Source organism: Thamnophis sirtalis, unplaced genomic scaffold, assembly GCF_051295495.1.
Source record: "Thamnophis sirtalis isolate CommonGarterSnake01/CBP01778 unplaced genomic scaffold, rThaSir2_p1.2 scaffold_3, whole genome shotgun sequence".
NCBI lineage: Eukaryota > Metazoa > Chordata > Lepidosauria > Squamata > Natricidae > Thamnophis > Thamnophis sirtalis.
Window position 1 is genome coordinate 24,960,856 of NW_028261383.1, and position 13,060 is coordinate 24,973,915.

Sequence of the window (13,060 nt, forward strand, 5' to 3'; positions counted from 1 at the left end):
CTAGCACATATTTTTCAAGCTTAGCCACTTTTAAGAGGTGTGGACTTCAACTCCCAGAATTCCCCAATCATGACTGGCTAGGGGAATTCTGGGAGTTGAAGTCCAAACCTCCTAAAAGTTGCCAAGGTTGAGTAACTTTGCCCGAGCAAAAGGAGGCAACGGGAGGCCAATTCAAAACACCAACTAGCCCCCTGAAACCATATGCACTGGCATTTTAAACTGGGGATAACTAGACCAGAGGCGGTATTCTACTGGTTCAGACCGGCTTGTTAGAACCGGTAGCGGAAATCTCGGGTGGCTCTGCCCACCCGCCCCAGCTCTATGGCATCCCATTTAGGCCCTTTTTTCGGCAAAAGCGCATGCACGGAAGGCCGAGCGCTCTCACATTTGCGAATCGGTAGGGAAGGTAAGTGAATACCACCCCTAAACTGGACACAGCGCATAATCTGCAATGATCATCCTAACTGCACCATCGAAACCAAGTGCTAATTCGGTGTGTCAATTCAAACCGTGACCCGTCAAAAGCGCGGACGACAAAAGCGCGATCGACAAAATCGCGCCTTTGACGTCATCACAGCGCGACGAAAAAGATCGAAAAATTCAAATAAAAATTAATAAAAATTAAATTAAAGCAAGCCGATTCACATAAAGGTAAGGGTTAGGGTTAGGGTTAGGGTTAGGGTAAGGGTAAGGGTTAGGGTTAGCTTTAGAGCGTTAGCGTTAGCGTTAGGGTTAGGATAAGGGTTAGCGTTACGTTTTTCGTTACTTTAACGGTTAGGTTTAGGGTTAGGTTTAGGGTTAGGTTAAGAGTTAGGGTTAGGGTTAGGTTTAGGGTTAGGTTTGGGGGGGTTAGGGGAAGGTTTTAGCTTTATTTTTACATTTTTTCGATCTTTTTCGTCGCGCTGTGATGACGTCACAGCGCGCTTTTGTCGAGCGCGATTTTGTCCTACGCGCTTTTGTGGTGGAACCATTCAAACAACCTTTTAACAGTGTCTTCAAGTTGGATTTTAGCAATACCAAGGATGACGAGGGAAGAGAATGGAAGGGGAAAAAAGACTATAAAACAGGGCTCCCCAATCTCTGGTCCCTGACCCGGCACTGGGCCACAACATGCCAGAAATTGGGCCGCGCCAACAAGCGGATGCCCCATCCGCAGAATGCAGGCAGCACTTGAAACCACACACTCTCCAGTCCATAGAAAAACCTGTCTCCACAGAACCGGTCCCTGTTTCCCAAAAGGTTGGGGGCCACTACTATAAAATACATTTTAGTTCTTCAAAACTAGAGATTTTGCCCCCCTCTGGATTCCCCCCCACCCCCCAATTTTTCACAACTATAGTGGTTCTCTTTCAACTGCTAAATCAGAATCATAACTCAGCCTTCCTCTTTCGGAGATCAGAGAGTTTTCACTTATTACCTACAAGTGCCCAATAATCACAGATAATTTGCTCTTGAATATGGGGGGAGGGATCTACGGAGCTATTAGATAGCTAAATTACAGCAGGGGGGGGATTACACCAATAATGGAAGGCTCAAAATATGCTGGCTCGGGGCCTCGGGGAAGCCGGTTTAATGAGCAGCCAGCTTCAGAGCTCTCTCTTCTGTGAAGAAAGCTTTACTTTCTCCCTACAACTAACTTGACAATCTAAGCCTCCATCCTCTGCACTACCCTATCTTTTTCTTCTTCTTCTTCAGCCTAATTCTATCTTCCAAAACCACCACATTTAAATTCTATACCTCCGACATTCTCTCTATTCTCACAGGCTGCCATATTCCAATACCTGAGGGACTAGCACCCTGACTAGTAAGTCTCATAAGGAATAGGCTAACTCCACCACATTCACAGAGGGGACATCCTGCCCATGAAGTCGCTAGGGCCCTGCTCGACTCCCTCCCACGGGCCGCCCACACTGTAGCTCTCAGAAGCCGAATGGTCCTTCTGATGGGTGGTCAAGGCCGAATGGGAGCCGAAGCTCCTCCCACACTCGTTGCAGATGTAAGGAGTGTCTATGGAATGTGTTCTCATGTGCCGGGTGAGTTTGGAACTGGAAATGAACCTTTTCCCGCATTCCGTGCAGCCGTACGGCCTCTCTCCCGTGTGGACCCGCTGGTGGGTATTGCGAGTCGACAAGTGGCTGAAGCTTTTCCCGCACACGTTGCAGAGGTACGGCTTCTCGCCCGTGTGGATCCGCTGGTGCTTGCTGAGGTTGGAGCTGTAGCTGAAGCTCTTCCCACATTCGGGGCAGCTATAGGGTTTCTCACCCGTGTGGACCCGCAAGTGCTTCGTCAGATCCGAGTTCTGCTGGAAGCATTTCCCACAATCCGGGCAACTGTAGCCGTAAGGCATCTCGTCCATGTGGATCCGCTGGTGAGTGACCAGACCCCGGTGCTGGCTGAAGCAGGCCCCACACTCGGCGCACACGTAAGGCATCTCACCCGTGTGGGTCCTCTGGTGGATCAGCAGGTTGGAGCGCTGGGCAAAACATTTGCTGCACTCCGGGCACCGGTGGGGCTTCTCTCCCGAGTGGATTCTCTGGTGCTTCAAGAGATTGGAACTCTGGCGGAAGCATTTCCCGCACTCGGGACAGGGGTACGGCTTCTCCCCCGTGTGGATCCGCCGATGGATAGTGAGGCTCGAACGCTGCGTAAAATGCTTCCCGCAATCCGGGCACTGGTGCGGGCTCTCCGCCGCATGGACCCGCTGGTGTTTGAAGAAGGCCGGGCTTGGCCGGAAAGTGGTCCTGCTCTCGGGGCTTTGGAAGCTCCTCTGGCCCAGCTGGGCTCGGCCGGGAGCCTTCACCCCGTTTTCGGTAGTTCGGTTCAGGGCCTTCTCGGCATGCTCCCCGTTGGAATTTCCCAAGTCTGAGACAAAAAAAGAACAAGAAGCTTTACTCGGTGGTTCAGTAACAATTGGGATCTCTCCACACCCTCACTACACAATCATTTCCCGGCTGGACTACTACAGTGTGCTCTACCTGGGGCTGCCCTTGAAGAGTGTTTGCAAGTTGCAGCAGGTCCAGAAAGCAGTGCTACGGGCAGCCTTGGCTGATTCACATTAAGGCCAAGTCGCACCTGTCCTCTACAAACTACACAAGTGTAATGATATGTGGGAATGAAGGTGTAGGGTAACTCACCATGGCCATCTTGCTGTGACCAACTCGCCACGGAATAACTTGCAAATGGACAATTCCACACAGTGTAACTCAACATGATAAACGTTATCCACCACTGTTTCTTTGGCATTCTTTCCATTGACAAAAATAACATTAGGAAGGCCACTTAGACTTATATACCGCTTCACAGTGCTTTACAGCCCCCTCTAAGCAAGTTTACAGAAGCCCCCAACAATCTGGGTCCAAGAGCCAAGGTGGCGCAGTGGTTAAATGCAGCACTGCAGGCTACTGCTAGATCAGCAGTTCAGCGGTTCAAATCTCACCGGCTCAGGGTTGACTCAGCCTTCCATCCTTCCGAGGTGGGTAAAATGAGGACCCAGATTGTTGGGGGCAATATGCTGACTCTCTGTAAACCGCTTAGAGAGGGCTGAAAGCCCTATGAAGCGGTATATAAGTCTACTGCTATTGCTATTGCTATTTTACCTCAGAAGGATGGAAAGCTGAGTCAACCTTGAGCTGGGGAGAATCGAACTGCCAACAGCCAGCAGTCAGCAGAAGTAGCCTGCAGTAAGTACTGAATTCTAAGCACTGTCACCACTCTGTCTGTCTGTCACTCTTAGTATCAAAGAAACGGAGGCAGATAACACTTCTCGCGTTGAGTTATCCCATGTGGAATTGTCCGTGAGATGACCGTGGCTTGGCCATAACAAACTATCCCATTCTGTGGGAATGACCTTGGCATATGCGGGGGGGTGGGGTTGGTGGGGGGGGGGGTGAGGTGCTGCCTAGGGAATGATCAGATAAGAGGCGGCACAGCCCATAGCTGCAAAACAGGTGGAGAAAGAAACTCAGAAAGGAACCTCAGCCTAACTTATCAGCCTATAAACAGAAACAGTGGGAGATTTGCACTTTCAGGCTTACAAGGGTCTGTTAATATAGCCTTTAAATAAAGCAAAGGTAACTCATCTGGTTGTGATTCCTGCCTGCTCTACCTGAGAAGGTTGACCACCAGCTTTTAAATACAATTCAAGGGGTTGGTTGCCATCTACAAAGCCCAACATCAAGCAAGCTTTCAGGGTCATCCATTGCAGCACTCCCCATCTTTCCAGCTTTGCGGATTGATGCCGGCGGGGTGTGTGTGTGTGTGTGTGTGTGTGTGTGTGTGTGTGTGGAGAGGGGATGGTTACATGTGACTGTCCACTATTTGTGCAGCCCAGTTCTGAACAAGCCATAGCCTGGTACCAGTCTGTGGTCCAGGGGTTTGGGGGACAGAGGCGGGTTTCACAGAATTTTACCACCAGTGAGCACGCGAGCCTTCTATGGATAAACTTTGCTTGCATGCGCGGCTTGCACGCATGTGCACGGCTTCGAAAACATGGCTAAACAGGACTGCATAGAGCTGGGGGCGGGGCCCACCACCACCCACCACCACCACCACCCACAGGTCACCACTACCAGTTTGCCCAAACCGTTCTGAACTGGCTGAATACCACCTCTGGTTGGGCATACGCATGTGCGAGAAACAGGAATGGCGACCTGGCTTTTTCGCCCCAGCTCAATCTGGCGAAAAAGCGCTGGGAGCCTTTGGAACCTGCTACAGAACCGCTTTAAAAGAGGTCCCTGGGATGAGTGAAATCCAAGGGACACGCAACAATCAAATTTCGAGGGGAGCCAATACCTCTGGATGGCCCTGGTGTCCGAAATTCTCAGCGCGGCTCGGCGGGCTCGGAGATGAAGATGGCAGCCCCGCGGTGACAACGCCGGCACCTCTAATCTACTGCATATCTAGTCATTTCTGCTTGCTCTGCCAAAACTGACAAGGTTCACAGGGTCACCTTCCCCTGCTAGAGCGCGAAATCCAGCTGACCTGGAGTTAAGCGGGGATCTGATCTAGCCTTGCTCGGAGGCCCGGATAAAGAGCGCTAAGCTCTCTCCCGCCTTGCCAGATGTCAATGGGCAGCAGAGCCTCTACCGGGTGAGCAATGGGCGCAGGCCCTTTAGCTTCAGCCCGCCTGGCAGCACCAGGAATATTTTCTATCAATCCAGGCAGCCGAAGAGAGCCGAGAAAGTGGAAGTAGATATCCAATTAAGTCCAGTAATATTAATTAATCAAGGAGCTAACGATGACACTGTCCTCTTTCGAAGTGGACTGAGTCGAAAAGCTGAGTAAGGCTAGCAACAGGGGGCTTGGCTTAACTATGTTTAATCAGACTCAGTCCAATCCGAAGGCGGACAATGTCAACCCATGCATGGATGCTATCCCCACCTCTATTGAGAAATGTTGAGGCTACAATTCCCAGAATTATAGTACCCCTGAATTTTGGGTGGGAATTCTAGGTCTTGGCGTCCCCCACAACCCTGGAGAACAGCTGATTGAGACAGGCGGCCGTCCAAAGAACCAGGGGCAGCAGGCTCTTACCCAGGATTCTGGCATCTTGCTTCATCTCTCGGTGAATCCGCTTCAGCCCAGCACCCACAGAAGACGGTTTCACCTCAGCCCAGTTCACCATCTGAGATCCCCGAGTCTGAAAGAAGAGCATAACGCAAGGCCTTAAAAAGCCGTCCCTGAAAAATGAAAACACTCCGCCAGACGGAAGTAATTCGGAAAATTTTACAATGCGTTGAAATTGATAGGTTAACTTTTAAAATTAAGGATGAAGAAGATTCAGAGTATTATCTGACATGGAAGAGTTTCTATGAGTGGCTAGAGACAATGGGTAGGAATTAAGAGGGAAAAAGACTATGAATGCCTGTATTAAAATAGAGATGGTTTTCAACTGTAAGTATGATAATCTATAAATAATCTATATGTAAATAGGCCAAGATATAAGAAAACCCAATTTAAACTATTTGGTTGTACTATTAAAATTATATTTAATACAAATGTTATCATATTATAGAGAAATTTCTTCTCAGTTCTAAGTTGCTTCTCTCCTTGATTAGTTTCCACCCATTGCTTCTTCTCCTGCCCTCAGGTGCCTTGGAGAATAGTTTGACTCCCTCTTCTATGTGGCAGCCCCTGAGACATTGGAACAACACTGCTATCATGTCTCCCCTAGTCCTTCTTTTCATAAGACTAGACATACCCAGTTACTGCAACCGTTCTTCAAATGTTTTAGTCTCCAGTCCCCTAATCATCTTTGTTGCTCTTCTCTGCATTCTTTCTCACTCTATTCACTCTGTCCAGTTCCTGTTCATATTAACAGAGTTGGAAGGGATCTGGTAGGTCATCTAGTCCAACCCCCCTCCTGCAATCGTCAAGGATGATACCTGTATTTCATCCTTTTCCCTCCATCTCCATTCAGTGGGCCTTGTCACCTAGTTTTTCACCTGTAATTCCACAATCAGGCTGCATCACAGGAGAAACTGGCCTCTCCCACCTTACGACTGTATCACGACAGCTTTTGCTGGAAAGCGGTGTTGACTTCCGGTTCCCAGCGAAAATGTGAATTGTGGACAATGGGTTGTTTAATTACTGCAGCGTTCGTTTAATGAGCATTGCAATTTGCCTAACAATGGCAAGAAAAATTGTCATAAAATTGTATCAGTCAATTGAGGACTCTTTTAAACACCAACATGACTGACTCACAGCCGTAATTCCAGGGTCAATTATGATCATAAGGGCACCTAAGTTATTCACATCACTTTCACCTCCTTCCCCAAAATCCTTGCGATGAATATACAGGTAGTCCTTGGCTTCTAACAGTTCTGTTTAGTGACCATTCGAAGGCCACAATGGCATCAAAGAAAGTGACTTGGGATCATTTTTCACACTTACGACTGTTGCAGCGTCCCCACAGTCACATGATCGAAATTCTGCCGTTTGGCAACTGACCCGTATTTACGACAGTTGTAAAAGGGTCATCGTGATCCCCTTTTGCAACCCTTCTGACAAGCAAAGTCAACGGGGAAGCCAGATTCGCTTAAAGACCCTGTTGCTGACTTAACACGTGGAATGATTCTCCTAACAACTGTCGTAAGACAGGACAAAACAAATGTCCCACTTAGCCACAGAAATTTTGGGTTCAATTGTGGTTGTAAGCTGAGAACTATCTGTAGTCAAGATCTCTTTTAGGAAAAGGAACAGGAAAATAACATTGTCAATACCGTATAAGGAAAACATATAAAATGTTTTATAGGTGGCATCTTCTACCCGCGACAATTGCCAAAATGTTTAGAAACTCGGCGCCAAATTGTTGGAAATGAAACCATGAACCAGGCATGTACTAGCACATGTGGTGGTCATGCCAAAAAACAAAAGAATATTGGCAGAAAATCCAAAAGTGGCTGATAGAGATAATTGAAGAGGAAATAGAATTCACACCAGAACTATTTCTTTTGGGAATTATAAATAATAAATATAACAAGGGGGTAATTTACTTAACAATACATATTATTACAGCAGCAAGAATGGTCTTTGCCCAAAACTGGAAAAAAAGGGAAACTCCACAAGAAGAGGAAGTAATTAGGAAAATTCTGACTTGTGTGGAAATGGATAAATTGATGTGGGAATTGAAGAATAAAGACGAATCAGAATATTATAAGATCTGGGATAAATTTTATCGATGGTTGGAACAAAAAGGAAAGACTCAAAATAGGCAATTGCTAAGACTCATAGCATGGAGACTAGAATTATGTATGAAACTATAATAGTGAAAATTTATCAGATAAACTCAAAGCAACGTGGCTGGAAATACGATGTTTCTATATTTGTAAATACGGAATAGATCAAATGTTAAAAAGCAGGGTGGTTACAATGCATAACTTTATATCTTAGCATGTATGGCATAGATTTTGCCAGGACGGTTACATTGTGTCCAATGTTTTAATTTGTGCTCAATAAAAAACTTTTTTTAAAATAGCAATAGCAATAGCAGTTAAACTTATATACCGCTTCATAGGGCTTTCAGCCCTCTCTAAGCGGTTTACAGAATCAGCATATTGCCCCCAACAACAATCCGGGTCCTCATTTTACCCACCTCGGAAGGATGGAAGGCTGAGTCAACCCTGAGCCGGTGAGATTTGAACAGCCGAACTGCAGAACTGCAGTCAGCTGAAGTAGCCTGCAGTGCTGCATTTAACCACTGCGCCACCTCGGCTCTAAAAAGATCTCTTTCAGGAAAATACAAAACAACACTTAAATTCATCCCCACACAACCATTCGACCCTCTTCGACATACCTGCTTCCCCTTCCTTTCGGCCTCTTGCTGCCTGATAAGGAAGGCCTCTGCCAGGGGCACCGCTTGGGCACAGGACTCCGGGCCGTGTTCTCTCACCCAGCTCTGGATCTCCTGGGGCAGAAGGATCAGGAACTGCTCCAGCACTAGAAGGTCTAGCATCTGCTCCTTGGTGTGCTTCTCCGGCTTCAGCCACCCTCGGCAGAGTTCCCGAAGCTGGCTGCACACCTCCCGAGGCCCCCGGGCTTCGTGGTAGCGGAACTGCCGGAAGCGTTGCCGTTGCGCCTCCATCCGGAGGGCGTCCCCTTTCAAGATGGCCGCCTTGACTTTGGCATATTCGCCTCGGTCCTGGAGGCTGAGGCTACTGTAGGCCTCCTTGGCTTCCCTGCCCAACACGGGCACCAGGCGAGCCAGCCATTCCCGGCGGGGCAGCTGGCAGGTTCCAGCCAGGCGTTCAAAGGAGGCAAAGAAGGCTTTGTTGTCCCCCCACGGGGCAGGTCCCTCGGTCAGCTGCTGGTGTCCCTCCCCTAGAGGAGAGGACCGGAGCGCAGTGAGGAACTCCTGCCACTGGGCTTCCCAAGCTTCGGGCAAGTCCTCCCTGGGCTCCTGCTTCATTTGCCGTGGGGCGGCCCAATTCAGGAGCTCTCGAATGGTGCCCACTTGAAGGACCCGAGGCAGTTTCCCCGCACGGTCCGTTCCCTCTGCCCCTTGGGGGCTGACGCTTTGACGCTCTTCCGCTTTGACCCCTCTGTGTCTTGGGATGCCATCGGCTCTTCTGGCCCTCTGTTCAGCCGCCATGGCCTTTCAAAAAGCAGGCCTCGCTGACCACAAAATTTGCAATTTGCGCCGCGGTGGCGCAGTGGTTAAGAGTGCAGTACTGCAGGATACTTCTGCGGATCACCGGCTGCCAGCAGTTTGGCAGTCCGAATCTCACCAGGCTCAAGGTTGACTCAGCCTTCCATCCTTCCAAGGTGGACAAAATGAGGACCCAGATTGTTGGGGGGCAATAGGCTGACTGTAAACTGCTTAGAGGGGGCTGTAAAAGCACTATGAAGAGGTATATAAGTCTAAGTACTTTTGCTATTGCCAATTTCAGTCAATCTTGGGCCGGATGCCTGCAGGAATATCCAGAATTTCTCTCTCTAATACAGCTGGCAGATAAGGCAGTTTCCTCCAGGATGGGGAAGATATTAAAGAAGCGATGGGCCGTGCGGCCTAATTCAGCAACCAAGTGGCACCCTCTGAGGAGAAAAAAGAAAAGAATTTGAGAAATTGTCAGGCCAGCAAGAAGACCACACTAAGAATCGCTTCCCCAGGAAAGCTAAAGCTACTTTTATAGGTGGTCCTCGACTTACAACAGTTCATTCATTGACTGAAGTTACAACGGCACCGGGGGGGAGGGGGGAAGCGATTTGCCTTCCTTGAATGTGATTTAGGACCATTTTTCACACCCACGAACGTGGCAGCATCATCCACAAAAATTCGGGACGCTTGGCAAATGACTCATATTTACGACGGTTGGTGTCCCAGGGGTCACGTGATCGGCTTCCGCGACCTTCTGACAAGCAAAGATAAAGGGGAAGGCAGATTCATTTAACAAGGACGTTATTAACTTAACCACTGCAGAGATTCCCTTAACAAGCCTGGCAAGGAACGTCGTAAAAGGGGGCACAACGCATTTCCCAAATGTCTCACTTAACAACAGGCATTTTGGGGCCCAGTTGTGGTCGCAGATCAAGGAATACCTGTATAGGGAATGGCTATTGTACCAGAGTGTTGCAAGTCTGGTTGTACCGTACCCCGTACCCCACACCTCTTATATCCATGCTCTTTTTGAGCCTTTTCCGCATATTTTCACCTTGTTTTCTCCTTGTCTTCTTCTCCTGGCTTTGGTAACAGATCCGGCTTTTATCTCTGTCAAGATCAAGATGGAAATTTATTAAGGAACTTCCTGATTCTCTGTAGCCGTGATGGCCAACCTATGGCACAGGGGCCAGAGATGGCACACAGAGGTCTCTATGTGGGCATGCGCACCCACACCAGCTGCTTTTCTGTGTGCACACGCACATCAGCCAGCTGGTCTTAACGCATGACGGAGTGCCGGGAACCCAAAGATCAGCTGATCTTTGGGACCTGTCTTTGGTTTTCCGGCGCATGCATGCGCATTAGCCACTTGGGCTTTGGGTGCATGCATGCGCACTGGCCATCTGGTCTTTGGGTTTCTGGCACATGCATGCGCACATCAGCCAGCTGGTCTTAACACATGCCGGAGTGCCGGGAACCCAAAGATCAGCTGATCTTTGGGACCTGTCTTTGGTTTTCCGGCGCATTCATGCGCACTGGCCACTTGGGCTTTGGGTGCATGTATGCGCACTGGCCATCTGGTCTTTGGGTTTCTGGCACATGCATGCGCACTGGGTCACTGGCCACCTGGTCTTTGGTTTTTTGGCACTCCGGCATGCGCATGTGCGCACATGCGTTCCAGTTTGGGCCCTCGGTGCCGAAAAGGTTCACCATCCCCGCTCCAAAGAATCGCTACACAGATGATCTCAGGTGGCTTTTCAGCCCAGGCACATCCAGTGAATTTGTAGTCCTCGACGTACAACCTCAGTGGAGCCCAAACTTCAGTTGATAAGCGAGACGGATGTTAAAAGTGAGTTTTGCCCCATTTTACCACCTTGTTGTTAAGCATATCACTGCGGTTGTTAAATGAGTAACATGGCTCTTAAGTGAATCGGGCTTCCCCATTGACTTTGCTGGTTAGGTGGTCGCAAAAGCTTCTCCATGTGACCCCAGGACACTGTGACCGTCACAAACATTGACCATGTGTCCAGAGGGAAGCTACTATGGTGCTAAGTATGAATAATGGTCGTAAGTCACTTTTTTTCAGTGCCATTGCAACTTTTGTCACTTAGCAAACTGTTGTAAGTCAAGACCTACCTGTAGTTGATTACGGGTAGTCCTCAACTGACTAGAATTCATATAGTGACCATTCGAAGTTACAACGGCACTGAAAAAAAGTGACTGATGACCTTTTTTCACACCACCCTTGTAGCATCCTCATGGTCACATGATCGAAGTTCAGCGACTTGGCAACCGACTCACATTTACGACCGTTGCAGTGTCCCGGGGTCACGTGGTAGTGATGGCCTTTTGCAACCTTCTGACAAGCAAAGTCAATGGGAAAAACCAGATTCACTTAACAACCATGTTACTCATTTAACAACCGCAGTCGTTCACTTACCGTATTTTTCGGACTATAAGATGCACCGGGGTATAAGACACACCATGATTTTGAAGAGGTCATTTTTTAAAAAAAAAAGTTTTTTCCCTCTGCAGGCCTCTCAAATTCTCTGCATGCCTCATTTTTTGCACAAAAAGGGGGAGGGGCATGCAGAGCTTTGGGAGGCTCTTAGAGTGTTCCTGGGGGGTTGGGGGGGGCAAAAATGAGCAAAAACCAGCCTGTTTTTCACAAAAACAGACATTTTTTGCAAAAAAAAAGGGGGGGCATACAGAGGCTTTGGGAAGCTGGCAGAGTGCTCCTGGGGGGCTGGGGGGGGGGCAAAAACGAGCAAAAACGGTCCTCCCTAGCCCTCAGGAGCACTTTGCAAGACTCCAAAATCCTCTGCATGTCCATTTTTGCAAAGTGGGTGGGGTTTTGGTAGGCCAAAAATGCTGCATTTAGTGTATAAGACGCACCCAGATTTTGACACTCTTTTTTTAGGGGAAAAGGTGCGTCTTATACTCCCAAAAATACGGTAACAACTGAAAGGTTGTAAACTGGAGCAAAACTCACTTAGCAAATGTCTCTCTCAACAGAAGTGTTGGGCTCCACTGTGGTTGTACATCTGGGACTCTACCTGTAGAGAAATAGCAAGATAAAGACTCCCATATTATGGTGCCACCTCATGACAGGACAGAAGTTATAACTGTCAACAGAAATTCAAGCCCTTTGGAAGATTATAGCTCATTGTTTATAATCAACTGGTTACACAATTGTGCAAGAGTGGTTCATATTAGACAATAGACATGCAGCAGGGTGAGGAAACAGGAGGGAAGTGGAAGATGAGATTGATTATTAAGATTAAATAAAAGAGTATATAGCTGTATAGATATGTATCTACATTAGTAATAACCCTGCAACACTTACTTAGAATAACTTTATTGTCACTTCAAATGTACACTAATCGGCATACATTAAAATGAAATTTTGTTGCATACAGCTTTCAAAGGGTCTCTTATATAATGAAACACTTATATAGGTAATGGTTCCCCTCGCACATATGTGCTAGTCGTTCCCAACTCTTAGGGGCCGGTGCTCATCTCCGTTTCAAAGCCGAAGAGCCAGCCCTGTCCGAAGACGTCTCCGTGGTCATGTGGCTGGCATGACTAAACGCCAAAGGCACACAGAACGCTGTTACCTTCCCACCAAAGTGATCCCTATTTTTCTACTTGCATTTTTACATGCTTTCAAATGTTTCGGTTGGCAGAAGCTGGGACAAGTAACGGAAGCTCACTCTGTTACATGGCACTAGGGATTCGAACTGCCGACCTTTCTGATCAACAAGCTCAGCGATTTAAGCCCCTGAGCCACTGCATCCCTTGAAACACTTACAATCATATTATAAACACAACTTTTAAAGGATGCACTTTCACCCCAAGGCTACCACAACCTGGCCTGCTATTCACACCTTTGCTATGCAAACATTAAGCAGGCAATAAACATAAACAAATAGAGCTAAAGAGCTTTCCACCTGTTAATCCAGGCAG

General features: G+C 48.0%; 1 protein-coding gene across 1 annotated transcript; it reads right to left on the reverse strand.

The window, feature by feature from the left end:
• Positions 1 to 974: 974 nt before the first annotated feature.
• Positions 975 to 10,200, reverse strand: LOC106551098 (uncharacterized). The gene is made up of 4 exons (XM_014069113.2): positions 10,149 to 10,200; positions 8,294 to 9,531; positions 5,533 to 5,638; positions 975 to 2,862 (listed from the first exon to the last, which is right to left on the reverse strand). Exons 2-4 carry the CDS (start codon positions 9,086 to 9,088, stop codon positions 1,841 to 1,843), a joined length of 1,923 nt encoding a protein of 640 aa, XP_013924588.2. The 5' UTR covers positions 9,089 to 9,531; positions 10,149 to 10,200; the 3' UTR covers positions 975 to 1,840.
• Between the last annotated feature and the right edge of the window lie 2,860 nt (positions 10,201 to 13,060).

Excerpts from the sequence above, each read along its gene's own strand:
- LOC106551098 (XM_014069113.2), bottom strand. The coding sequence starts at position 9,088 with ATGGCGGCTGAACAGAGGGCCAGAAGAGCCGATGGCATCCCAAGACAC. Across the intron at positions 5,639-8,293 it reads CCGAAAGGAAGGGGAAGCAG|ACTCGGGGATCTCAGATGGT; the intron begins GTATGTCGAAGA and ends CTCTTCTTTCAG. Across the intron at positions 2,863-5,532 it reads GCAAGATGCCAGAATCCTGG|ACTTGGGAAATTCCAACGGG; the intron begins GTAAGAGCCTGC and ends TTTTTGTCTCAG.